A 25,744-nucleotide genomic window follows, 5' to 3' on the forward strand; every position below is an offset into this window, starting at 1 on the left:
CGCCCCGTGGCCGCTGGGCCGTGAAGGACCCGGGGAGGAAGTGGGTGCTGCGGGCAGCGGCCTGTGGACAGGGCTCGGGCCACCAAGCTGCGCCCCTTGTCCCTGGAGCCAGGGGATCTGTCCCGGGCAGGTGGCCAGTGCCCAGGGCCTACACTGGGCAGGAGGGTCACACCCCTGGGGGGCACGGGGCGCCTCCCTACCCGCCTTTTCCAGGGGCCGTGCCAGCCCCACCGGGACCCTGGCACACCTGGGCCAGAGCCCATCCCCTGGCAGCTGCCCGCTGGCCACGGCCTGGGGTGGCCATTTGTGGGCAAGTCGGAGGGGAGGCTGACCACGTGAATGTGAGCCAGCCCAAAGCGCAGCCCCTTGTCCCCGACTGGCCCCCGGGACCTCCGAGTCCCCTGGGTGTGGAGCAGACTACGGGCGCACCCCACCCAGCAATGGCAGGGGCAGCCTCTGCCTGGCATTGGGGCCCTGCCTGACGCCCATTCAGCCGCTGCCCGCCTGCCATCCGGGGTGTTCCGAGTGGGCGGCCACAGGGGAGCCTAGAGGAACACGTTGCTCGTGGCCACCCCAGAGCCCATCAGGCGGCGGCGTGACTGCTGGCCAGCCTGTGCCTCCCGCTCGGCTCGTACAGCAGGTCTGGACGCCGCTCCGGTGCTGTCTTGTCAGTCCTGGGGGGCAGGCAGGTGGGATGTCCCTGGGGCTGTCACGGGCTCTTGGCTGCACTTTGGGGTTCAGTTCTGGGTGTGAGCTCTGTACCCCTGACTCGGGGCAGACAGAGAACTTCCCCACAGCCACTCAAGGCCCGGGAAACACCCCCAGTTGGTCTTCCTCTTGGGGTGTCTGCCACCCGGCTGTTATTTGCCGAGCCACAGTCTAGCCCCACCCCCACCCACCACCCTGTGGTCGGGGGTGACCACAGGCTGAGAGCCATCCCTGACCTCGGGAGCAGATGCCGGGCGCGCCCTCCTGGAAAGAGGAAGCCGGGCACTTCGAGAAGCAGCTGGGGTGGCCGCAGGTCAGCCCCCGCCGCCCGCACACAGCATGACAGGGCCCTGCCCGCCAGCTCTGCAGCCCCTGCCCCCCACCTGCACCGCCCCAAGGTCACCCCTTGTCACCGGTCACCCTGCCTTGCCATCCAGGGTGAGGGAGGCCCAGGCAGCAGGCCTGTGCCAGGTGGGATTTGGTGAGAGGCCTAGGCCAGTGGCCCCTGCTGGCCAGGCCAGGGTCCTGCCGCTTCCATGGCCTAGGGACCACTGTCTGCAGGGAGGTGGGGAACTGGGGGAGGAGAGTCTGTGTCCTCGGGAAGGGCAGGGTGGTGACTGCTGGTCAGGCCCAGGCAGGATGTGAAACCAGGGCCCTGCAGGGCTCCCGGACCCTCCCCAGAAACCCCGCCTGCCCTGCCCACGTCAGGAGGCGAGAGGGGTGGGGACGGAACTTTTGAGGCTGGCTGCCCGCCCGCGGCCCCCACCTCAGTGACGTGCGCCCGCGGGCCTGGAGCGGGCGGCCATCTGTGCCCAGGCCTGTGCCAGGGCAGGGGCCCGGAGGCCAGGGCTCCCGGCCTGGAGCAGGTGGCTCCTCGGTGGGGGTGGAGGGGACCCGCAGCTGAGGCCAGCCCGGCCGGCTCTGGAGCGTCCTGACCAGACAGGTGTCCGGCCGGCTGGGCTCAGCCACTGCCCCGCGCTGCCCGCGGCCCTTCCCCGCCAGGCAGGGGGCCTCCTGCCCATCTCCTGCTGCCATGAGGCCTGTTCCGGAAGCCTCTGGGGACAGGCGCCCTGTAGGGAGTGCCTGGGTCAGGGCCCGGGGCCCTCTCCCCACCAGGCCCCAGTCCAGCTGGCCTGGGAGCCAGGGGCAGGCAGGGAGGCCCCTCACCAGCCCCTGCTGCAGCCCTGGGGGCGGGACCTGGGTGGGGGTTCATGTCAGGCCATGGACACCCAAGTTACACGAGGGCTGGGGTGTCCCACCCCTCCTCCTGACCCCCCAGCCCCTCTGTGGCCCCCAAGAGGCCTGGCTGAGACCAGCGCCAGGCTAGGCGCAGGCCTTGCAGTCCGGCCTCCAGGCCCACAGAGAGGCCCCTGCCCCGAGGGCAGGGAGCGTTGTGGCTGGCGGACCGCCCCCGGCAGGTCCACTGGATGGACAGAGGCGGCATGGGGTCTGGGAGGGCAACCCCCTGGCCACTTGGGCACCTCAGGCTCCCGCCCAGCCGTGTCCTGGGGCGCTGGCCAGAGGGGCACACTGTGGGCCACCAGGACAGGCCTCAGACCCCGCCTGCCCTCTCTGCTTAGCAGGAAGGACTCCGGTGGGGCCTTGGGGGGCTGTCAGAGCTGACAGGACCCCGCCCCCGGCCCCTGGGGACAGGGTCCCCTGGCTGGAGGCCAGCTGCCGCCCAGGTGGGTGCCCAGGGCTGGGGGAGGAAGCTGCCCACGTGCTTGGCGGGTGGACGCACTCAGGTGCCAATGGGCTGACCTGAGCTGGGGGGCAGCAGGGCCAGGCAGCCAGCAGGCCAGGGCCAGGGGCTCCTGCCGTCCTCACCCCTGGGCACTGGCCGTGGCGCTGCAAGAACAGGGCAGAGAGCCTGTGGGGCAGAACCCCACCTGCCCTGCCCTTGCCGGGCCTTCCTTGACCCGGTGGACGCCGCCTGCACCCCACGCCCTGCTTCTAAGAAAGAAGCCCCGGCCGGCCCGGGCGTGGAGAGGGCCTGGCCGCGGCTGGGCGGGGGGGGCCTCCCCGCACGCCCACGGGGCAGGGGCTCGCGCAAGCGACCCTGCTGCGGGGACACAAGCCCGGCCCGGCCTGCCCAGCCCTGCAGGTGCCCGCGAGCGCGCCCCCAGGCCCGGGGACGGGGCGCAGCCGGGCAGCGCAGAGCCGCCCCCCAAGCGCGGCGGAGCCGGAGGCCGCGCCCTCGGGGTCGGGGTCGGGGTGCCCAGGCGGTGCGGGCGCCCCCCAGCCGCTTTGGGGTAAACCCGAATCCCTGCGCCGCCCTCCACGGCCTCCACTCGGCCCGGGACAGCCGGTCCAGAGTCCAGACGGAGGACGTGGGGGCCACACCCCGCGGGGCGGAGGCTGCTCGAGGCCACGCAGCTCCCCAAGACCGGCCGCGCGGGCTGCTCCGGGCGGGGCCTCGCGCCCCGGGGTGGGGGGGCGGGGCGGGGTGGAGGGGGGCGGGCGGGGGCGGGCGGGGGCGGGGGCGGGGTGGAGGGGGCGGGGCGGGGTGGAGGGGTCGGGCGGGGGCGGGCGGGGGCGGGGTGGAGGGGGCGGGGCGGGGTGGAGGGGGCGGGGCGGGGTGGAGGGGGCGGGCGGGGCGGGCGGGGGCGGGGCGGGGTGGAGGGGGCGGGCGGGGGCGGGCGGGGGCGGGGTGGAGGGGGCGCGGCGGGGGCGGGCGGGGGCGGGGCGGGGTGGAGGGGGCGGGGCGCGGCGGGGGCGGGCGGGGCGCGGCGGGGTGGAGGGGGCGGGGCGGGGTGGAGGGGGCGGGGCGCGGCGGGGGCGGGCGGGGGCGGGGCGGGGTGGAGGGGGCGGGGCGCGGCGGGGGCGGGCGGGGCGCGCCCTCGGGGCCGCGCGGGGAGGCGGCGGCGCTCCCCGCAGCCCCGCCCACTTCTGGGCCGGGCCTAGCACCCCACTTCCTTCCACCCCGCGGCCCCGGCGCCGCCGGGCCGGGCCGGGCCGGGGCGGGGCGCGGGCGGGGGTCCCCCCTCGACCCCCCGGGGCGCGCCGCCACCCCCCGCCTCGGCCGGCGCCGCCCGCGCCCGCCTTCCCTCGGCCCCTGTGGCCGCGGCCCCGACCCCGACGGCGCCGGGGCCCGACCGTCCTCGTCGCGGGGCGCGGCCGGAGCCCGAGGCCCCCCCGCCCCCCCCGCCCCCCCCCCCCGCTGACGTGTCCGCGGCCCGGCGCCCGGGCGCCCCCCGCGGCGGAGGCGGGAACTGCAGCGCGGGAGGGGCGGGGGCCCCGCGGGCCGCCCCGGGCTCCCGCCCAACCTGCTGGGGCGCTTCATCTTGTGGGGTGCGACCTCCCTCTATGCCAGGTGGGTGGGGGACCCGCCCCTGGCCCGGAGGCCTCTCCGGCCCGCGCAGGTCGGGGGCCAGGGCTTGTCCCGGGTCCCGCCGGGCAGGGCGCATCGCCCGGGGGCGCCCTCGGCCCCCAGGCCCCTGCCTGCAGGGGGTGCCTGCCTTGGAGGGTGCCGCGACCTGCTCCCCGCACCCCCTGGAGCCGACGCTCGGGGCCCTGCCTGCCCCCCCACCCCGGCTTCTCCAGCCCCCCGCGAGCGCACCAGGTCCTGCCCGGGGGTCCTCCCGGGCCTGCCCCCCGCCCGGGCCTGCTGCCAGGGGCCGGCTCGGGGCTGGGGGAGCGCCGGGGCGGCCCGTTCACGCCCCCTCTCCCTGCCAGGGCGCCCGGGGCTGCAGGTGGGGTGGGTGGGGGGTCCCTCGCCCCCGGGGTTAGCTTGGCCGAGCCGGGCCGCAAGGGGCCAGCGCAGCCGCCCGCCCGCTCCTTGGAGACCCTGCCTGTCCCCGGGCCCGGCCCCTTCGGGGCTCGCCCTCCACCAGGGGCGGCGTTTTGTCTGCGAGCAGGGGTGTCGCCAGGGGGGGCCCACCCCACCCCACCCCACCTCCACCCCAAACCACCTCCCGCACCCAGGGTCCCCAGGCACCTCGGGCCACCCCAGCAGCGTCTGGGCCTCCAGGACGCCCGCCTGGGGAGGGGCTCGGCCGCTGGGCTCGCCGCCCACCGGGCTGCCCGCGCCGGCGGCAGGGGCTGAGGCTGCGAGGGGCTGCTGTGCCAGGGCAGCGGGCGGGTGCCCCCAACCGCGCCCTCGGTGTCCCTCCTCCGCTTTTTGTTTTGTCTCCCCAGCTCCCCCGCCTCTGTGCGTCTCTGGCTCTCGTGCCCACCGGGCCTGCCAGGTGTGAGGACCTCTCCGCCCCATCAGGCCTGGTGAGCGAAGTGGGGTCTGGAGCGGCAGGTGCCCCCTGTTGCTCAGAGGTCACGGGTGGGTCGAGGGCACCTGAGGCCCGGGAGGAGGCTCTGGCTGCAGTTGGGTGCGGGGCTGGGTGCAGCCTCGGGCGGGCCCCCCAGCAGGGGTGGCGGCTTGGGGACCCACGAGACCCTAGAACTGCCTCCCTCGGAGAAGGGCCCAGGGTCCCCGGCCAGAGGTGGCTGCAGCCCGGCCACTGGCCAAAGGGCTGAGGCCCCACCCTGGAGCCTCTCTGGCCTGGGCCGGTGCCCGCATGGGGGTGGTGATGGCTCTGGAGTGGGGGCCTCCCCATCTGGGGCTGCAGGGGTCCGCCTAGGGGCTCCCCCTGGACCCCCAGTGGACCCCCGCCCCCCCAGCACTAAGGGTGCCCAGTCTGGGCGTGGGGGGCTGGGACGTGGCTCTGACCTTCCTCCCTGGGCTCTCGGTACCGAGGGGTGACCCCAAGACAGGCCACTGCTCCCGGTGCTGCCAGAAGCCAGCGTTGCCTCCATTGGGTTTTATCTTGAGAGCTGCCCGGCGATGCCTGCAGTCTCGGGGGCGCTGGGGGTGCCTGGGGCGCTTGGGGTGCCAGGGGGCACTTGAGGGCGCTGGGGGCACTCAGCTCACCCACCGTCCCAGGGTCTGAGCAGGAGCCTGTGCCTTTGCCTCTGCCCTTGTTTGTGCTGCTGCTCATTTGCCCACCCCAGGGGCCCGAGCCCCCAGAGGGCGTGGCTGCCCCCTCCAAGCAGCCTCCACACCTGGGGCAGGACCAGCCCGGGGGGCAGAGGACGGGCCTCCGGGGGTTCTGCTGGGCCTGGCCGCTGGGCTGGTGTGGCCCATGGGGGACCCAGCCACAGCCCGCCTCCCAGGCGTCCACAGTGGGGGCCTGGCCCGCCCGGCCTGCCCCGGCCCTCCCGGATTCTGTGCTTGCAGCCGCCCCGCGGCTCCCGGCAGGGAGACGGCGACCTCCAGGGCGACCCCCGCCAGCCCTCGCCAGCTCAGCCGCCGCGTCGGGAGCTCGGAGCAGGCGAGAAGGGCGTCAGGCTGAGGGGCCCCTGCCCGGATCGCTCTGATGTGGGGGCCGGACCCCTCGCCCCTGCCTGCCTTCCGAGCAGGAACACGGCGACGGGGGGCCCCGAGGCCCGGCGGGCCCCGCCCCGCCCATCCATGCCCGCCCTGCCCCTGCCCGCGCGCCCAGGCTTCGCTTACTTCTTCCAGGTCCCTCTCACCCCCCGCAAGCGTCCTCCCCGGCCGCTTTTCATTCATCCGTCCACACCTCCCTCGACCCTTCCCACCCCCAGAACCTCCCTGCGGCACCCCTGGCCTTGCAGGGCGTCTGCGGGCGCCATTCAGGGCAGCTCTAAGAGCCGGAAGCCGGCGGGACCTGAAGGTCCCCGTTTCTGGGCACTGGCCACCCGCCCCTCCTCGGGGCTCCTCCTTGGGAGTCTGTCCCCTTGGGGCGGGTGTGGAGGCCCGGCCAGCAGGCCGGCAGCCCTGCTCAGCGGGATGGCCTTGGCGCCCACGAGCCCCGTGAGCCCAGCTCCCTGCTGAGCGAGGCCTCGGCCACCTGCTGGGGACAGGGTCTGAGGTGCGCGGGCGGAGGCTCCAGCAGGCTCGCCGGGTGTTTTATTCAGCCGCAGCTGGGGGACAACGCTCAGGCTGGTGGACAACGGAGGCCTGTCCTCCCCGGCGGGCCCCCAGGGTGTCTGAGGCAGAGGCTCCCAGGGCCGGCTGGTCCTCGCTGGACGCCCCGGGGCCCCCCGCCGGGACAGGAGGCTGCTGGCCGGGCCCCGGGCGGGAGACCCGAAGGCGCTTGAAGGCATCGGGCAGCCTGTGGCCCAGGAACGGCGGGCTGGTGACCTCCCGGACCACGAGGACGTACTCCCCTGCGGGAGACAGGCTGGCTGGTGCGCCCCCCCCCGCAGCCTGCGCCCCCCCACCGCGCCCCCCGCAGCCCCTGCTGTTGCCCCCAACTTGCGCCCGTGTCCCCTCCCCCCTTGGCCAGCGCCCCCAGCCCATGCCCGGCCTCCCAGGTGCCCCTCCCACCCCTCCTGGCAGGACCTTCCTCTGCGCCCCGGGGCGCCGGGCTTCCCTGCTGCAGGGCCGCGTGGCCAGCAAGAAGTGGGATGGGGGAGCCCCCCCCACCCTCAGGACCCCAGCCCCAGGGCAGAACCCGCTGAGGCCGCCTGGCCGAGCGCAGGGACGCTTGAAAATGCGTCTCTTCTTCGGAGAAAAAATTCTTTCCCTCTCAAATGTTTTTAAAAATAATTAAGGCTCGGTGTGGGGGTCGTTTGTTCTGATGCCCCACCCCAGCGGCTGCGGGCGGGGCCGGGGGCCTGGGGGGCGGGGGGCCGGGGCCAGGGCCGGGGGCCAGAGGAGAAGCTCTCCTCTCTGCGTCTGGGACTGTCTGGAGAGTTTCAAAGTTGGAGAAACCATAAAACAGCAAATAAGAAATAACAAAATGAGGTTGCCACGGAGACCGCCCTGCCCTCCAGGGCTGGCACCGAGCGTGGAAAAGCTCCCTGTGGGGGGCGCGTGCTGGCCGCGGAGAGCACCCAGCGCCCGCCCGGCTGGGGTGGACGGCCCAGGGCTGGTCAGTGTCCTCAGAGGTCCCCCGGCCCGCGCAGGGCAGGCCCTGGACCCCACACCCGAGGGTCTCAGGACCTTGCGGGCAGCACCAGCCCTGTGGGCCGCCGGCGGCCAGTGTGTGGCTGCCACTGGGAGTGACCGCCAGGCCAGTCCAAGGTGGACTGGGGCCTGCCTGGCACCCGGGCCCGCCTTCCTGACACCCTGGCCGCGCAGGGCCTTGGCCGGCAGTGCTCCCAGCACCCTCCCCCACCCCTCCCCATGCCCCCACCCTCGCCCTGCACGCCCTGCCCTGCCCTGCCCCGCCCCGCCCCGCCCCGCCGTGGGCCCCGGCTACCTGGGAACGCAGCTGCCGCAGGCTCCGCCGTGGCCGCCTGGCCAGGCCTGTGGGGAGAGAAGGCCGGCCTGGAGCCCTGGGGTCCCCCGACAGCTGGGCCCGGCTGACCCAGCGCCCTGCCTTGTGGGCCCGAGCCCCACCCCTCGGGTCGCTGTGCCCAGCCCTGCGCCCGCCCTCGGGACCACGGTCAGTGCAGGGCGCCGCACAGGCCCCAGGCCGCTGGGGGCGCGGGCACATCGGGGGCCGAGCCTGGGCGGGGGGCGCTCGCCCCGCCAAGCGCAGCAGCAAAGACTCTGGAGGACAGAGACCTCCGGAGCCGGTCAGGAAGGCGCTGAGGAGGGAGTGCCCCGCGGGCGGTGCTGGGCGCAGGCCCCCCAGGGGGCAGGACGGTGGTGGGGCGCCCTGGGGTCCGCGCCAAGCCCTGCTGACAGCGGCCCTCACTCAGGTCCTGCCTGCGCGTCCTGGGGAGTCCCGGGTCAGCGACGGGGTCTCCGGGCTGTGGCGCCCTGGCGAGGAGGGGCGTGTCCCCGTGGCGGAGCCTGCAAGTGCCCGGGAGTGGGCAGCCAGGCCTGCCCGCGCCCTGCTCGCCCGCGCGGGGCTGACCGCGTCCCTCCAGGGCATCCATATTCGGAAGCTCCGCTGCCCCAGCCGCTCTGCCCGCCCCGCGCCCGCCCGCGGCCAGCAGCCTGCCCCCCGCACGGGCCCCAGCGCAGACGCGAGGGCTGCTCTGAACGACCAGAAGCCCCGCAGCAAGGGGCGCGGGACGTGAGCGGCCCGGCCCTCCCGCTCTCTGGGGCGGCGCCCGGGGCTGGGGGCTCCCTCGCCGCACACGCCGGGGAGCCGCAGCGGCGGGGGGCCGGGGGGGGGCTCTGGCTCACCCAGGGCCTTGCCACCGTCTTCGGTCTGCGTCTGCCCCGCGCGCAGGCGGGTTTCGCGTTTCACTCCCGAGGGAGCCGCGGAGAGGCCCTGGCCGGAGAGGGGTGCCCGGCCGCGCGGCGAGCCACGGCGGGTCAGCGGCTGCGGCCACCCCCACGGCCGGTCCCCGGGCGTCCTGGCACCGGCCACGACCGCACAGGTTGCTGGCAGCAGCCCCGGCCGCGCCCGCTCTCCTGCCGGGCCTGTGCCCGCAGGCCTCTGCCCTGTGCGCGGCCATGGCCACGTGCCTCGAGCCGGCCCGGCGCGGGGTGCTCGCCAGCGCAGGGCCCTCAGGCTGGGTCAGGGGCCGCGGAGTCGTCTCTGGGGTTCTGCGCCCCACCCTGGGTGCTCACGCTCGGGCACCTCACAGTCTCGCCCAGTAGAGGGGCAGGTGGACACACTGGCCACTCTGGGAGGCCCAGGCCCGCGGCATGCCCAGGGAGCCCCCAGGAAGTCTAGCTAGAACTCCTCTAGTTAGGCCGGCTGCCCTCCAGGTCTGCTCCTTGGGCTGTGGGGTCCTCTTCTGCCTGTTGGCCAGTGATGGCCCCTACTATGTGGGGGGACCCTCCCCCACACGCCCCGCCACCTGGCTCGGACAGTGAGATGAGCTGGAGACGATGCCAAGCCAGGGCTCCCCCACACCACCGTAGGGGAGCTGCACCCGCCGGGCTGGGCGTGCACCGGGGCCTCACCCTGCCAGGCTGGAGGTGCAGCCCTCAGGCCAGTGGCCTCTGCCGCCCGCGGTGTGGGCCCGGCCCGCGAGAAGAGGCCCCGCCCTCGAGGCACAGGAGCCCACCCGTGGGGCGGTTCCCACGCCGCCTGGCCGCTGCGGTCCCCTGCAGGGAGCGGTGGGGACAAGCCGGGGTGACACCTGCCGGCCCCTCTGAGCAGGCGCGGCCTCCCCCGTCGCAGGCCACACTCCCCCGGCAGCCCCACGGCCGCACAGAGAGGCCCGAACACCGCCGCCGCCGCCCTACCTGCTGCCCGCGGGCGGGTCCCGCGCAGGAGGCGTCGTCCTCGCAGGTCCCCTGGCCCCCTCGCATGGCGTCTGGGGGGTGGGAGGGAGGAGGGTCAGAGCGGCGGGCGGCGGCCCGTGGGCCGGTGTGGGGCCGTCGCGTCCCTACCTCGGGGAGGAACAGCACCGCGTGGTGCCCGGGCGGAGGGGGGCCGAGGCGGACGTCCTCAAACTGCGCGCGGCCCTGCTGCACCCGCCGCCGGGCCTCGGGCCAGCGGGCCTCCTGTGCGCCGGCTGGAGAGGGAGGGAGGGCGGCCTCTGAGCCTCACCCGGCAAGACCGGAGTGGGCTCGGGGCCGCGGCTCCTGCCCTGCTGCCCGGGGCATCTCCTCCTGGACAGTGGTGGCGGCGGGGGGCGGTCCCGTGCTGACCGGGCAATGCCGGCGTCGCCGCACCCGGCCGGCGGGGTCCACCACGTGGGCCTGCAGACCGCTCTTGGGGTCGGAGGGTCCCCACCTGGCCAGGCCTGCAGAGGCGATGGCTTCCCACGTGCTGGCCCCCAAGGGCCCACGGGGCCAGTGGACCACAGAGCGGCGGTGAGGGCAGGCACGGCCACGCCAGTGTGGTGCCCGTGGGGGACAGAACTGGGCTCCCCAACGTGGACCCCTGCCCCCATCCCCCACACCCCCATCCACTCAGAAGTCTGTGCTCAGCCTGGAGGGTGCTGTCAGGGTGTCGGGCACCCCAGGCCCACGCACACACGCACACCTCTGGACTCGCGGCCTGGGGCTGGGCCCCGCCTTCTGCCCAGGCCCTGCCCGCTCCGTCCAGCAGGAGGGCCGTGGGGAAGCCTGAGGGGTGGGCCACCCCCAGCTGGGCCCCCTCCCACCAGCCTGCAGGGCGCCCTGGGGGCCTGTTCCAGAGCCCAAGGGGCCTGGGCTCGGCCATTCACCCCCTCCCAGATTCCAGGGTGGGGGAGCCCCCGGAGGCGCTGTCGCTGTGGCGCCTGTGACAGGAGGGCTCCTCCCGCAAGGACACCCCCTCGCTGGCCCCTGTGGCCGAGGCCCGCGCGCCTGCGCAGTGACCGACGCCCCCGGCTGACCTTGTCTCCATTCTGCGGGCTCGGGCCTGCTGCGGCCGCGCGTCCGTGCGCGTCTGCTCGACAGAGGCCCCTAAAGGCCCCGCGAGGCCACCGAGCCAGCCGGGGCCCCTGTCGGAGAGTGACAGGAGGGGGACGCCGGGCAGCCCCGCCTTGGGGCCCGGAGCCCTGGGGGCGCAGCCCCGAGGTGGCCCGGGAGTGGGGTTGCTGCGTGGGCGCCGGAGAGAGAAGCGGAGGGGCGGTGCGGGGCCGCCTGCTGACCACCGCGCCAGCCCTCGCCGTGCCGCGGGCAGATGCGGGCTCCAGACCGCCAGGAGCCGCCCGGCAGGACCTCCCTCTCCTTTGCCCAAGGGGCGGAGGCAGAGGGACCAGACGCCCTGCAGGCTGCGGGGGGAGACCCCGCAATGGGCCCCAGCTAGAGGCTGCGCAGCCGGCAGTGCTTCTGGATTCGGGTGCGCTTGCACCCAGGGGGACCTCCAGGGTGGACGGGCCTTCCTGGCTGCCCGTGCTCTGGGCCCGGCTTGCGTGTGCCCTGCACTGTGGCGTCCCGACAGGCCCGCGGGTCCCTGCCTCCGGTTGCTCCTCCCGCCTCTGCCCTGTGCCCAGCCGGGCTCTTCCGCCCCACTTTCCCAGATGAGCCCCACTCCTGCCAGACGCCGCCCCCCCGCCTTGCCCCTGCCCCGCGCCTGCCCTCGACGCCCTTCGGAGGCTCCTCCCTGCCCTGCTCCGGCGCTGAGCCGCGCTCCGTGAGGCCCGACGGCTGAGCAGAAAGGCAGCTCCGGCCCTGGCAGAACCACGACCTGGTTTCTGCTGAGGGACGTCCAGGGAGTCGCCACGAGTTGGGGCTCTCCTGCCCCCGCCGGGGCCCCCCTCCACTGCAGTGGGGCACCTGGGGGACGCAGCTCCCCAGATCTGGGCCGGGAGCCCTCGCCTCCGCAGCGCCGAGCCCCAGGCCGCGCAGCCGGACGACGGGGCGTCTGCCAGCTGGGACTCACCTCTGGGGCCTCTCTGTCGATTTTAATGACCACGGTGACCGCTCTATCCGCCTGGTAAAGGTCACCGCGCCGTCCCAGGAGGGGCCGCGGCAGCCCGCCCTCCTCGGGGAGCGCCCGTTAGTCACGTTCTGGCGGCTCCATTAGCCTCCCCAGTCACCTGTGTAGGACGCGGGGGAGCGAGCGGCCGGCGCCGCGGGGAGGGCAGCCACAGGCAAGCGCGCTCTTCACTGGGGGAGGGAAAGAGTGACGTGGAATGGCCCCAAGGGGACAGCTGTGTCGTCTGGAGGTGACCAGACACGCGGTGTTAGTCTTTAGGGCCAGAATCAATTAGCCAAGACATCGGAGGGGAGGGGCGCAGCGCCCCGGCAGCGCCTCTAGGCAGTGAGCCCACGGCCCGGGGGCCCCATGACCGGGCAGCGGGCCCCCCAGCCTGTATCCAGCTGCCCGGCACACTGGGTGAGGCCTCGTGTCCACCCGCTGCCCTCCGTCCAGTCACCCCCTGCTGAGCCCTCTGCTGCCGGAGTCTTGGGTGGCCCAGAGGGGGTGCCGGCAGGAACGGGTGAGGGGGCATCTAGACTGAGGCTCCGCCCTCTGCCCAGAATCCTGACTCTTGTCTGCACATGCAGCCTGCACTCGTGCCCACCAGCGTGCACACACCAGCCTGCACACACGCACACCAACCTGCACACACACCAGCCTGCACACACGCACACACCAGTGTGCACACACCAGCCTGCACACACGCACACACCAGTGTGCACACACCAGCCTGCACACACGCACACCAACCTGCACACACACCAGCCTGCACACACGCACACACCAGTGTGCACACACCAGCCTGCACACACGCACACACCAGTGTGCACACACCAGCCTGCACACATGCACACCAGCCTGCACACACGCACACACCAGTGTGCACACACCAGCCTGCACACACCAGCCTGCACACACACACCAACCTGCACACACCAGCCTGCACACACGCACACACCAGTGTGCACGCACCAGCCTGCACACACACACACCAGCCTGCACACACACACACCAGCCTGCACACGCGCACACACCAACCTGCACACACACATGCTCACAATGTCCCACCCACACGTGCAGTTGATACATGCATGTGCACATGCAGACACACATGTACCATCCAGGGCCGCCGCAGGGACTCTCCTCCGCACGCCCTGGTGCCAGCTACGGAACTGGCCCAGGTCTGGAGGCGCCCACGGGAGCCCCTGAGTGCCCTGGTGAGCGCCTGTCTCCCAGGGGCCTGCGGGCAGCACCGCCTCCTCGACCCCTCTCCGGGGCCCCTCCAAGGTCAGCTGTGCCTCCCCCCACACTGCTGCCCTTTCTGCCCCACAGAGCTCTCCCTGCTGCCCCCCAGATGCGGGCGGTGACCCCGCTGGTCCCCTCAGACAAGGCCCCACCCCTGGGCACGCCCTCGCCTCCCTCCAGGACGTGGGGGCCGTGGAGCCCCCAGAGTCCCGCACGTTCGCTGGCGCCGCGGGTCAGTCGCAGGCCCCGGCAGGCTCCGCAGGCCCCGCCGTGGTGCGCAAGGCCCTTCGCTCCCCAAGCGGCAGGCCGCGCGCGGGCCCTCCGGAAGGGCCCAGGAGGCTTGTGTGCGGTGGCTGCGTCCACTTCGGGTGGTGTGCCTGCTGCCCAGCCAGCAGCGGTGCCCAGCAGCCACCAGGCCTCCGTCAGCGGCCGGGGGTGGGGGCCAGGCGGGGTCCCAGAGGCCTGAGCGCTGCAGCGGCGGGGCGCAGAGGCTAAGGGGGAAACACTAAAGGCCTGGAACATAAAATCGATGTGCTTCGCGGCTGAAACCTGGGGTGTGGTTTCACCAGAATCTGCCTAGACTGCCCAGCAGCGCCCCTAGGACCTTCTTCCCCGCGGCGCAAGTGCTTGGAGAGCTGAGGAGCTCGGGGAGAGGCGCTGGGGAGAGGCGCTCGCGTCCCACGCGGCCAGGTGCGGTCCTGTGGACGCTGCCCCCGCCCAGAGCCCCTGCCCTTGGCCCTCTGCAGGTGGGAGCCAACTTTGGGGTGTGGGTGGGAGGAGGGCGTGGGCCTGGGTGCAGGCTGAGTCCCGGGGAGCCCTGGAGGGGCGCGCGGGGCCCGTGTGCCCGGCGAGCAGTCAGGCGTCCAGGCTCCGACCTGCGCTCACTGGGGTCTGCGTGCGGGGGAGGGGCGCCTGCACCCGGCAGCCCTGTGGTTGGGGACGCCCCCCCCACGCATGTCCAGAACACGCCGGAACAGGGATAATTGCTTTCAAATGTAAGACAGGAGGTCGGCTGTGCTTTGGGAGTCCTGCGCCTTCAGGCTGTCCGGGGCAGGTGGTCTCCTGCCTGCCGCAGCGGGGCAGCTGGGCACTGGGCGCTGAGAGCCTGAGGTCAGAACCAGGGGCGCTGCGGGTGCGGGACCGGGCTGGAAGGGCACCCGGGGCCACGTGCCCCCGCCGCGCCCGAGAGCTCCGTGGCTTGGAGCTGAGCCGGCGGCCGCCAGCGCCCGCGCGTTGGGCACCTGCCCCGAGCGCCCACCTCTACAGGGACCGGCCGGTGTCCTGTGCCGCTCAGCCAGAGGCACCCCGCGCGCTGGGGAGAGCCCTGTGTCAGCTCCCACCCCTGGGCCTGCAGCTCCGGGTGCCGGAGGGCTGGAGACCCCTTGCCAGCCGCACTCCCTGCCTAACAGGACCAGCAGCTTCACCCCAGTCTCCCTCCCTGGCCCCAGGCCGGGAGGGTGAGATGGAGATGGGCCTGCTCTCTGGAAGGAGGCGAGGGGGTGCTCACACAGGAGGGCCCCGCAGTCTGGCGGGCCCAGCAGGCCCTGCAGCCGGGGCGTGGCCTGAGGCGGTGGTGCGGAGGGGCCCCTCCTCCGCCCGCTGGCAGAGCCACCCATGCTGCCTGCACAGCGCCAGGCCTGCGAGTCCCGGGGGTGCTGCTCCTGGCATCTCCCCAGGAGGGAGGCACTCGGTGCTGGTGTGACCCTCATGGCCAGAGGCGAGCGGCCTGAGGCCTCCGAGGGCCAGGGTGGGCAGAGACCTGAGCGTCCTGGGGTGAGACCCGGGGCTGCCGGGCTGGTGCAGAATGAAACGGCGCCTGGAACTGAGGTGACCCGGGCCCAGGCCCCCCACCTGCCCCCCAACGCTGTTCCGTGTGGGAGTGGCCGTGTGCATGGCTGTGTCTGCAGGCTGCGGCCACTCTCCCTGGAGGCCTGAGGGCCGAGCACAGTGGGGTGCCCACTGGGCAGGGAGTGGTGGGCAGCGAGGACCCTGCGCCCCAGGCCCAGGCGCGGAGGCGGGGCCCCTGTGGCCGGAGACAGTCGCTCCAGGAGCTTTGCCGCCTGTGGGCTGAGCCCGCCCCAGCAGACCCAGCACAGCCGAGCCCCCCGGCCAGGAGGTGCCCACGACCTGCATTCCCGGTGGTGCCTTGGCCTGCCCCCTGGCCATGGGGCACCCCGCACAGCGGCTCTGCCGCCACCCCCACTCACCAGGCAGGCTGCCGGAGGGGGGCCCATGGCCACACGAAGGGCCCATCTCCGGGATGTCCTTGGGAGGCGAGTGGGCTCTTTCTGGCCCCCCAGACTTGGGGTTCAACAGGGGGTAGGCGATGCACTCAAACCCACTGCCAAGAGGGGGCACGCGGTCACCAGGCGCCCGGGCTCCGGAGGACAGCAGGGAGCTGGGGGGGAGAGGGCTCACTCCAGACCCCCCGCTGCCCGGTGGCCCCGCACGAGGGTCGCCCTGCGGGGGGCCAGCGCCCACCACTCACAACGGTGTCTGCAGGGCCGGCTCCCGGCGGTCCCCGTCCACTCTGAAGAAGCTGACCTCCGAGTGGTCCCGGAGCTGCACGCGCCTCACGCCCGCCGAGATCTGCAGGACACGCCCGCTCTCGCCTGGGGAAGACACACGCGAGCCCTCAGGCTCAGGACCCTGGGGTGCAGGTCTGCAGCCCAGCAGGCGGCTCCCGGGCACCGGCCAGCCGGGCTCTCACTCTGTCCTGGCCTGGCTGAGCCACCCCGATGCCCGACACCTCCCGCCGCTGTGTCCCCGCTGGCGACACATTGGCCCGGAACCACACTCGAGCGCGAGTCTGCTGTGTGTGGGAGGCGGCCTGGGCCCGGCACGGCCCGGAGACCCAACCCCACGTGTGAGCGGAGCAGGGGCCGCGCCCGGGAGGAGCCGCGAGGCCCGCGGACGCCCGTGTGGTCGAGGCTGTCCCCGGAGCCGGGGCCAAGCTCACAAGCTGCTAGAGACACAGCAGGAAGGAGAACGAAGTCCACCTTCCAGAGGTGGAGACCCAGGCGAGGGCCTCCCCGCGGGCGCAAGGGGTTAAGCTCAGCCCCGGGAAGCTGTCCGCGGCCTCTGCGGCGCGAGTCCGTCCCCAGCCGGGAGCCGCCCGCGTGGCGAGCAGACCCCTCCTGCCGCCCGCTGCTCCCCTGGCCGTGGATCTCAGCGGATCCGCCTGTTCTGCTCCCCGCTCTGTCTCTGGCGCGTCCTCTCACCCCCGCAGCTGGGCCCGCACCCCAATTTTTCTACACAAAGAAAAAAGAAAAGAAGTTAGAAAATGGATAGAAAATGACTCCAAAGTAAGAAGCAAGGACACAATAAGAACAACGTCGGAACCCGTGAACGGGAACATGGAGGCATCGGCGAGACAGAGCTGGCGGTTTACCAGTGACATCGATCACCCCCAGCCAGACTGGTCAGGAGGAAAGCGGAGAAGACCCCGTCCGCCAGCGCGGGCCCTGAGGGGCGGCCCCGCGCTCCGGGGCGATGTCAGGACAAGAGGGTCCGGAGCTGAGACGGGGACAAGCAGTCCCGGGGCTCCAGCTGCCCGCCAGGCCGAGACGGGGCGCCTGGGCCGCCGCCATCTACAGAGGCCGGGACTTGGAGGTTAGGGACGCCCCGCCCCTGCTGTCTCCCAGGAAACCTGTAACGGGGGTCCCCAGGAGAGGGGGAGGTGCCAGGTTCCCTGCCCACCCAAGGGAGGGTGGAGCTGGGCAGGGAGGGAAGAGGCTGCCGAGGAGACTGAGGAAGGAAGGAGCAGGAAGGAGCCAGAAGGCGCCCTGGGGGAGGCGCATGGAGCCGAGAGACACGGGGAGACACTGCGCCTGCCTTTGGGTCGTGGACGGGGTGACACAGATGTGGGTGAGACCCGTGGGGAGGGGACCATGGCGGGTTTTATCTTGATGTTAATTTTGCTCTTTTCTTTTTTCTTTAATTTTATTTTACTTACACAAGAGCCGGGGCGCAGGCCAGAGGCGCGGGAGGGTGAGAGGATCCACCAGAGACAGAGCGGGGAGCAGAGCAGGCAGACTGAGGAAACCCACTGCTGAGGGGAGCCGCGGGGAGACGGGAGGGGTCCGCCGCGCCATGTGGGTCGCTCCCTGGCCGGCCAGGCATCGAACCGGCGCTGCAGAGGCTGCGGACAGCTCCACAGCGCGGCGCTCAACCGCCTGCGCCCCCGGGGAGGCCCTAAAGTTCCTTTTCATTAAAGTCTCACTTGTTTTGTGTTGATGGGGCGGATGACAGAACCTGTTTAAAACAGGCAGGTTTGTGGGGTCTGGGGCGCCCCTCTCCTTGCCCTATAACAAACCGAGGAGGGGGACCCCCACCTCTGAGGCTAGGGTCACCCCCCAAGGCCAGACGTGGCAAAGACATGACTAGGAGGAAACCGAGGCCCACGCGGCCACCAACAGACACACCAAAGTTTGGGCAGTTGCCTGGGGCTGGACGTGGACTCCTTCGTGGGGACCGGCCTGATAAGCCTGCTGGCCACCTGGCCGCCCTCTGCACCCCCAGGGCACTCCGCGCGGGTCTCGGGGCTGCGGGCGAGCGCAGAGGATGGCAGACGGGCAGGCCCAGGGGAGGGGGTGAGGCAGCCCCGGAGAGCCGGGCGCCGGCACAGCAGGGCGCAGGGGAGGCGCGGGGCGGGCGGGCGGCCGGGGGCAGGAAGCCGGAAGCCGCCACCGCTCGAGCCCGATCCTATGGCATCCTCAGGACACCGGCAGGGCGGACGCGCCGGGCCGCCGGGTCAAAGGTCAAGGATGGAAGGTCACTGCAGGTGGCAGCTGTGGCCTCACAGTTGCTGAAACGAGGCCAAACGATTCCATCCGAAACGAGAAAGACCAAATGAGCAAACGGCCCTTAACACGCCGTGGCGAGGGGGCTGTGGGTCGGCGCGAGAGCCAGTGAAGCGCCAGCGGCTGGCCAGCGCGGGAAGGACGCAGGGCCTGCTCGGGGAGAGCCGAGGGTGGTTGGGGGCAGGCACGGGAGGACCCCGGAGACCCACGGCTGGGGCTCGGGGGAGGCCCTGCACCTGGCGAGGGGGAGCCTCGAGCCTCCAGGCACAGCGGCCACGCGGGGTTGGGGAGCCCAGGGGGTGGCGGGAAGCAGTGGGCAGTGCCCGAGAGCTCTCAGCTCACGGGGGGGACAAGGGGAAGGGGCCACGCGCTTCCCTGGGGTGCGAGCTGGCGGTGGGGGTGGCTGTGGGGTGGCCGCGGGGCCGGGGCGTGGCCGTCGCTTCGCGAGGCGCTTGGCGGTCTCCCTGGAAGCTGAGACGTGACCCAGCTCCCACGGGGGCTCCGCTCGGAGGCCCTCACCGCAGCTGCGGACTTGCTGGCCGGCGGGGCAAGCGGGCCTCCAGCGCCACTGTGGGCGGGCCGGGGGCGGCTGGCCGTGCCAGAAAGTGGGGACACGCCGCGTACCCTGCACAGGTGCCCGCAAGGGGGGCGGGGTTGGCTCCCGCCTGCGCCAGGCCTGCGCGCTGCTGGGGCGGGACTCGGGCATCACTCCAGCGCCCACGCCGGCCATGCCCTCCTCTGCCACGCGGAGGTGGGACACAGCCCGCTGACCGAGCCTTGTCCTCTGCCTAGGAGGGTGCCGGCTGCGGCCCTCTCAGCGCGGGCCCCACATGGCGCCCACGCCAGGTGCCCGCAGGTGGACCCGCAGGGCCGCCCCCTCCCCGCTGCGGCAGGCACAGCCCGACGTGGTCTGCGCAGGTGCCTGGGCTGCGGGCCCTCCGGAGATGCCCACACCAATGTCCTGCCTGGACACTTACCCTCGGCCACCGCCCCATCGTCCTGCTGCAGCTGGACGCGCACCGTGAACGGGGACCCTGCGGCCACATCCATCACCTCGGGACCCAAAATCGAGATCCTCGTGGCCTGTGCTGGGGGAGTCAGAGCAGGGCCTTAGGGGCCACACCCTGGCCGGATTAGGGCCCTCCTCCGTGCCCCCCCGCTCCCGCCCGTACCCCTGTTCACCCCCTGCCCATCCCCCTTGCCCCCCACGCGGGCTGAGGCGTTCAGGTCGGGCAGGAGAAGGCTCGAGGAGTAGCCGTCCAGACCCAGTGCCCACCCCCGGCACCGCAGCCACACAACGGCCAGCCTCATGTGGCCCCACACTCCTGCTTCTGACTCAGCGTCGTGTGGGCTGGACGTGGTGGCCCCTGGACTGACCTCCCGGCAGGGCCAGCCCCCAGCCTCACTGCCAGGGGGCACTGCTGGGGTGGACCCAGCAGGGCCCCCGGGCCGGTGCCTTTGTGCACTGGAGCAGCTCAATCTGCTCTGGGGGGCTGCCCAGCACCCCTCAGGGGGCAGCTCGAGAAAGCTGTGGGAGCCAGGGCACCTGCCAGCCTGTCCGCACCCAGGGATCCAGACCCGCTTTGGGGCTGGGCCGGGCGCCTTGGTGCAGTCACTGAGCTGTTCTGTGTGGCCTCAGCCCCGGCCCGGCTGGGGGGCTGGAAGGGCCCTGGAGACCCTGAGGGACTCCCCCGAGGAAGGGGCACCGGGCTCAGCTCCTGACCAGGATCCCCCCACCCCTCCGCACCAGGGCCAGCCCCCCTGAGCAGGTGCCCACAGTGCTGCGGCCTGTGCCCCTTGGAGAGGTTGGCAAGGGACCCTGTCCCCATCAGACTGACCCCGGGGGCACCCTTGTCTGGAGAGTGGGGAGATGGCCCTGACGCCCAGGGGTGGCGCCCCAGGCGATACTCCCGAAGGCCCCGGGCCCCTGTGGACACTCCAAGAGCAGAGTGAGAGGCCTGCTGGGCAGATGCCACCGGGGCCGACACCAGCCTGCTCAGCCTGCTAGGGGTGCCCCCAGGTGGGGAAACCGGGGCTGGGGTGTCCTGGGCACAGCTGGGCCACTTGGGCCCTTCGGACTCGGCATGGACAGCGCTTCTTCTCGAAGGGGCGGTTTCAGGCCCACCTCGCCCTGCCCCAGCCGCCGGGTCCCCACCTCTGCACCGCCGGGCCCGCGGGGCAGCCCCGGGAGGCCCTCCCAAGCCGCCGGGGACACCTACCCGCCGGGTGCCCGTTGATCCACAGGCCGTGGTAGGTGGCCCCGGAGCAGTGGGCCAGGCGGCCCTGCCCGCTGAAGACGTCGCTGTGCCACTGTCCCTGCAGAGAGCGTGCGGTCAGCGCACCTCTGGGAGCCCCTGGCTGCAGCGGGCTGGGGTGCCCAGGCTGCCCCGCGGGGAGAGCCGGCTTTGCTGGGCTGCGGCCAGTCTGCTTCACAGCAGGCGCCCCCTCAGCCCCTTCGCAGGCGGGAGTCTGGGGACAAGGGCGCAGACAAAACCAACTCCGGGGTGTCCCTCTCAGCGGGCTGGGGAGCCCCCCGGCAGCCGCCCCTCCCGGCCCAGCCTGCCCTCCCGAGCGCTCGGCAGGGCCAAGAGCAGCGTGCAGGGCAGGACCGTGCTCGCGGAAGCCGTCGGGGCCGGGCAGAGCACGTGTGGCCGTGAGCCCTCCCGCCAGGCGAGGGTCGGCAAGGCCCCGGGCTCCTCCCTGGCGCGGGGCAGGACGGCCACCCTGCAGACTCTCGGGAAGGCGAGGGCGGCCAGGCTGGCAGGCGAGGGGCACAAGGGCCGGCACCCCTGTGGACGCAGGCACCGACAGCAGCCCCCACCCGAGAGCCAAGCGGGGCACCCAAGGCCCGCACAGCCACGGGTGGTGCTGTGGGGCCTTGCGCCCAGCGGGAGGGGCCGGGGCAGCTCCTTCACCCCAGACTGTGTCCCGTCTTCACCCCCAGACCATGTTCCCCAGACTGCATCCCCTCCGCACCCCCAACCGCATCACCCCAGACTGTGCCCCCCCACCGCTCCCTGGACCACCACCCGCCTGCACCCCAGCCACATCCTGTCTGCTGGGTGTGGAAGCGCACGGCTCCCCGAGGGTGCTCTGCCGGGGCCGGGCCGGGTCCGCAGGCCCCGAGCTCAGTGCAGGCCACGCCCAGACGCCCCCTCCTCAGGGAATAGGGGCCGGAGGCTGAGTGGGCGCTCGGGGGTCGCGGAAGGCCCCGTGGCCAGGCTCAAGGCGGTTGCGAGCCCTGGGGGCCGGGCGCAGGGGCCTCGGGTGGCAGGAGGGTGCGCATGCCCTCGAGGACGGTGCTTCACGGAGCCCTGGCAGGGAGGGAGGCAGGACCGGGCCCTCACCCCACACAGGGTCCCACGGGTCCCACGTCCACGGGCCCAAGGACAAGCAGGGGCTGCGCTCCGTGTCCAAAGCTGGAGCCACCCGGTCACCAGAGGCGAGCGGCACATGGACATGACGTCCCCCAAGGAGCCCGAGGGCGGCCACTGGACCTGCCAGGCTAGGGCGCCCCCAGCCTGACGCTCGCCAGCGAGGCCGTCTCCAGCAGGACAGGAAGGCGGGGCGGGAGGGCGGGCTCCACGGGCAGTTTCAGCTGGGGAAGAAGGTTCCGGGGACGGGTGGGGGTCACAGCAGGTGAGTGGACCGAGGACCCCGAAAGGGCCCCGAGGGACGGCCGGGCCGGGAGGCTTGTGTGCGTATTTGCCGCAGCAGCAGGTCTTGAAAGGAGGGCCGGGAGGGGCCCCCGCCCGGGAGGCCGGCCGGGCGCAGTGAGGGTCCCGGCCCCACAGGACGGCTCCCGCCCCAGACGCGAGTGCACCGCGGGCCTGGCCGACGCCGCCTGCGGGGAGGGGCCCTGAGGCGGCAGCAGCTCCGGACAGCCCTGCTGGTGGGGCTGGGGCGCCCCCTGGCGGACGCAGGGGCCAGGGCCGGCAGGACCCGCAGCGGGAGAGGCCTGGGGGGCCCCTCAGTGTCCTGGCCTGGGGAGGGGGCGTGGGGGGAGCGGCACTTCCTCCCCGTGAGCGGGAGCCGCGTCGGCAGGGGGCCGCCCTCGGGCAGCTCTGGAGAGGGCCAGGACCTGGCGGGCTGGACCCGACAGCGTGGCCTGGGCCGTACCTCGTAGGTGGAGCCGTCCGCGCAGGACAGCACCCCGTGGCCCTGACGCTGGTCCCGGACCCACTCGCCGGCGAAGGCGTCGCCGTTCCTGGGGACGATGGCGGCCGTCAGGGGCCGGGTGGCGGTGGCGCAGCCCCACCCTCGGACCCGCAGAGGCCAAAATGGGTGGCAGATGGCCCGGCCCGCGGGCGTGTGGCACCCGGTGTGTGCCTCCTGCCTCCAGACCCAGCCAGCAGGGCCCGCGGCAGGGGCAGGGCGGGTGCCAGGCAGGGGCGGCCAGGCCAGGGCAGCACCCCCCACCCCCCGCTGGCCGCCACGCACCAGGTATCTTATTGGGGGGCGGGGAACGAGGGGTTTCCTAGGCCCAAATTCACTTGCTAGAGGACCATTACAGCCCTGGCCCCAAACCAGCTGCCCAGCGCCGGCGCCGGGCGGCCCCTCACCGGAAGGCCATGCTCCCGTGGCCGTGCCGCCGGTTGTTGTGGAAGGAGCCCCGGTACACCTGTCCAGCCGGGTCCACCAGGCAGCCCTGTCCTGCAGGCGCCAGAGCCGTGTCACAGGGCCCGCGGGTGGGGCTGGGGCCGCACCGGCCGGGCTGGGCAGGCGCCCTGGGAGCTGCTCACGGCCGGCAGGGAGGCCACCGCCGCACCTTGCTGCGCTCCGGCCTCTGGACGAAGGCCGCGGTGCCACCCGCCCGCCCGGGAGTGTGGAGTGGGGGCCTGGCGGGGCCACCAGGACCGGGGCTTCTGGGTCTCTGGGAGGGGCACCGGTGGGGCCTGGGGATCACCGCCCTGGCGGGGGCGGCCACACCTGACCCCCGAGCCAGCGCGTCCACGTGCGCTGTCGCCAGCCCTGGGAGGGGCCGCGCAGCCTGCTGGGGCAGAGGCCTCCCTCCTGGCCTGCCCGGCCGGGGCGGGGCTCCGGGACCCCAGCTCGGCTCAGGCCCTCGTGTCAGTGCAGGCGCCAGAGCCAGCCCTGGGGCCCCCCCAGCCCCCCGGTGCGGCGCAGGCTCGCGAGGCAAACCTTCCCGGACGCCGTGGGAGAGTTCGCCCTCGTAGCGGCCCCCGGCGCCGTACGTCACGACGCCGCGTCCTTGTGGCTCTCCCAACACGAAGTGGCCAGAGTAGGTGTCCCCTGGGGGGATGTGAGGGTGAGCGCTGGCCCCCGGGTCCCGCGGGCTGGCCGTCCCCGGCCCTCTTCACCGGGCCTCTCTGTGGCTCTGCCCCACAGGCTGGGACCCACGGGGTGAGCCTCCCCCGAGGGCCGGCCCCTGAGGACAGCCCCGCTAGCCGGCCTGGGCCCCGGGGCCGCTGGGCTGCGATATCTTCAGGGGGGACAGCGTGACTCTGGCTAGAGCATCTTCACTCCCAGGAGGCGGGGCAGGCTGGGGGGCGCAGCCTGGCGAACCTGAGGCGGCCCAGTGCCGGCGGCCCTCTCCTGTGATCTCCCCGCGCAGGAACTCGCCCTCGTAGTAGCCTCCGTCTTTGAACAGCAGCTTCCCACGACCTGGTAAGCAGATGGCGACGTGGGGCCGGCCCACGACGGCGGGGGATCGGCCCAGCCCACCGGGCAGCCGCTTCCCAGGCAGAGGAGCCCAGAGGCCCTGGAGCGCATGCAGAGGGGGACACAGGGCCGTGCCTCGGTGTGGGGGGTTCCAGTCCTGAGGTGCAGGAGGCCCAGTGCCCAAGCTGTTTGAAGGGGACGCCTCGCCTCTGTCAGCACAGGACGGGGGTGGGGAGACCCTGAAGAACACATCTCCCACAGGGGAGCCCTGCCCGCCGGGCAACCACAGCCCCGGTCAGCAGGGGCGGACACAGTGGGGGCCGGACACAGCGGGGGCTCATGGGAGGAACCGCCCAGAGGCGGCGTCCATGGACAGCGGCCGAGGCTGCGGCCGGCGGGCAGGGCAGCCAGCAGGAGCGGGGCTCTGTGGGCCGGCCGGCCGCTCGCCGGGTGGCCGCGACGTTGGAGCAGAGGTGGTCTCTGTCCGCTTCTGCCTTTGTGTTGTGCAGAGAAAGACGGCTGCGCTGGAGCAGACACCGCAGCAACGCGCAGGGCCAGGTGCTCCGGCTCGGACGCGGTACCGGCCTGGCCAGGGCACTTGGCCACGTCGCCCCACCGTGGGGCAGCGGGCGCCATGCGCTGCCCCCCGCCACCCCTCCTTTGCAGGCGTCCCTCTGGCGTCAGAGCACCAGCGAGGGGCGTCCGCGGGCAGAGGTGGCCGGGATGGGGGAGCCCCAGGCGCCTCTCACCGTGCTTCTTCCCTTCCTTCCACTCCCCTTCGTAGCGGAAGAAGGCGTTGCGGTAGGTGTAGGCGCCGTAGCCTGAGGAGACACAGGTGGAGACAGGTGGGCGTGGGCCCCAGGGCCAGGAGGGTGACGGCGTGGGGGCGGGTGGGTCAGGCAGCCAGCGCTGGGTGCTGGACGCTGCGCCCAGAAGCCAGCTCAGGCCCCGCTGCCGCTCGCTGTCTCCGCTGGCCACCCACACGGCGTCGTGCGGGCGCGGGGTGCGGAGACAGGCCGGCAGGCTGGGGCCCGGGGGGAGCAGGGGGTGGAGGGCCCGTACATGTGAGCTGGACCCCACTAGCCAGGCACGGGACAGCGGCCACCCTGTCCTGCGCCTTCGGGGGCCTCCTGTCCCACGGGGACCCGGGGTGACCGCGGCGGCCGCAGCACCCCGCCCCTCCCCACCCCGCTCCTGAGGCACAACTCGGGGAGCAGCGGGCGCGGGCTCATCTCGGCCCCGTCCTCTCACTTGGGGACCGCTCCCCTCAACCCCTCTCGGGCCGCCTGACGCCGGCCGGCGCGGGCTCCCTCCGCGCGGTCTCTGCGCCCCGCACGGCCGAGGCGTCGCGGTCGCGGCCCCGAGCGCTCCTGGGGTGCAGGCCGGGGGTCCGGGGAACGAGCCCTGCGGGCGGAAATGCGCGGCGGGGCAGGCGGGGCCCCGACGGAGGCCGGACGCGGGACGGCCGCCTCCCCGGGGCCGGCGCGCGTCGTTACCGTCCCGCGGCGGCCGGGCGGGCGGGTCCCGGCGCGGCAGGCGGGGGCTCGGGCACCCCTCGCCGGAGGCGGCCATCTTGCCGCTGAGGGTTTCCCTTAGCAACCAGCCAGCGCTCCTCCATTGGCTCCTGGGTTTAGGGGGCGTGGCCACGGGCCTAGTTCCGGGAGTTCACAATTTCTGGCGCGGAGCCGCGCAGGCCCGGCGCCAGGGACGCAACTGCGCCTGCGCGACGCTACACGTTTCCGCCGCCGCGTCCCTTCCGCCGGCAGGACGGCCCAGCCAACGGCCTGGGCGCCCGCCCGGAAGCGGAAATGGTTGGAGGCCGCGCCCCGCCCCGGCGGCCATCTTGAGGCCGGAGGCGGCGCCGCGCAGGACGGAGCGGAAGTGCTCGCCGCTGCTGCCCGGACCCGCGGAGCCCGGCGCGGCCGCCTGTCCGCGCCCCCCTTCCCGCGGCCTCGGGAGACGCGCTCGGCCGCCGCGGAGCCACCAGGTGCGCGGGCGGGCGGGCGGGCGGGCGGGCGGGCCGGGCCGCCGCCCCCCGGGGTGGACACGTCCGCTCGCCGCGCGCGGGGCCGGCCGGGGCCTTCCGTGTCGCGGCTCGCGGGCCGGGCCTCGCGCGTCCTCGGGCCGCGGCCCCGTGTCCGCGCGGGCGCCTCTCCGGCCCCCGGCGCTCGCTGCCCAGTCGGGCCGGCCTCGGGCCCGGCGGGG

At 73.7% G+C, this 25,744-nt stretch overlaps 1 protein-coding gene across 1 annotated transcript; it reads right to left on the reverse strand.

Annotated features, from left to right (window-relative positions):
* Positions 1-6,294: 6,294 nt before the first annotated feature.
* MORN1 (MORN repeat containing 1) lies at positions 6,295-25,192 on the reverse strand (the record flags this gene model as incomplete). Its single annotated transcript, XM_084244041.1, has 15 exons — positions 25,036-25,192; positions 24,289-24,360; positions 23,444-23,542; positions 23,060-23,170; positions 22,480-22,570; positions 22,037-22,124; positions 20,137-20,233; positions 18,895-19,005; positions 15,604-15,727; positions 15,323-15,513; positions 10,078-10,263; positions 9,761-10,032; positions 8,747-8,834; positions 6,674-6,831; positions 6,295-6,585 (listed from the first exon to the last, which is right to left on the reverse strand). Exons 1-15 carry the CDS (start codon positions 25,109-25,111, stop codon positions 6,295-6,297), a joined length of 2,055 nt encoding a protein of 684 aa, XP_084100167.1. The 5' UTR covers positions 25,112-25,192.
* Between the last annotated feature and the right edge of the window lie 552 nt (positions 25,193-25,744).

This window comes from Talpa europaea, assembly GCF_964194135.1.
Source record: "Talpa europaea genome assembly, chromosome: 9".
NCBI lineage: Eukaryota > Metazoa > Chordata > Mammalia > Eulipotyphla > Talpidae > Talpa > Talpa europaea.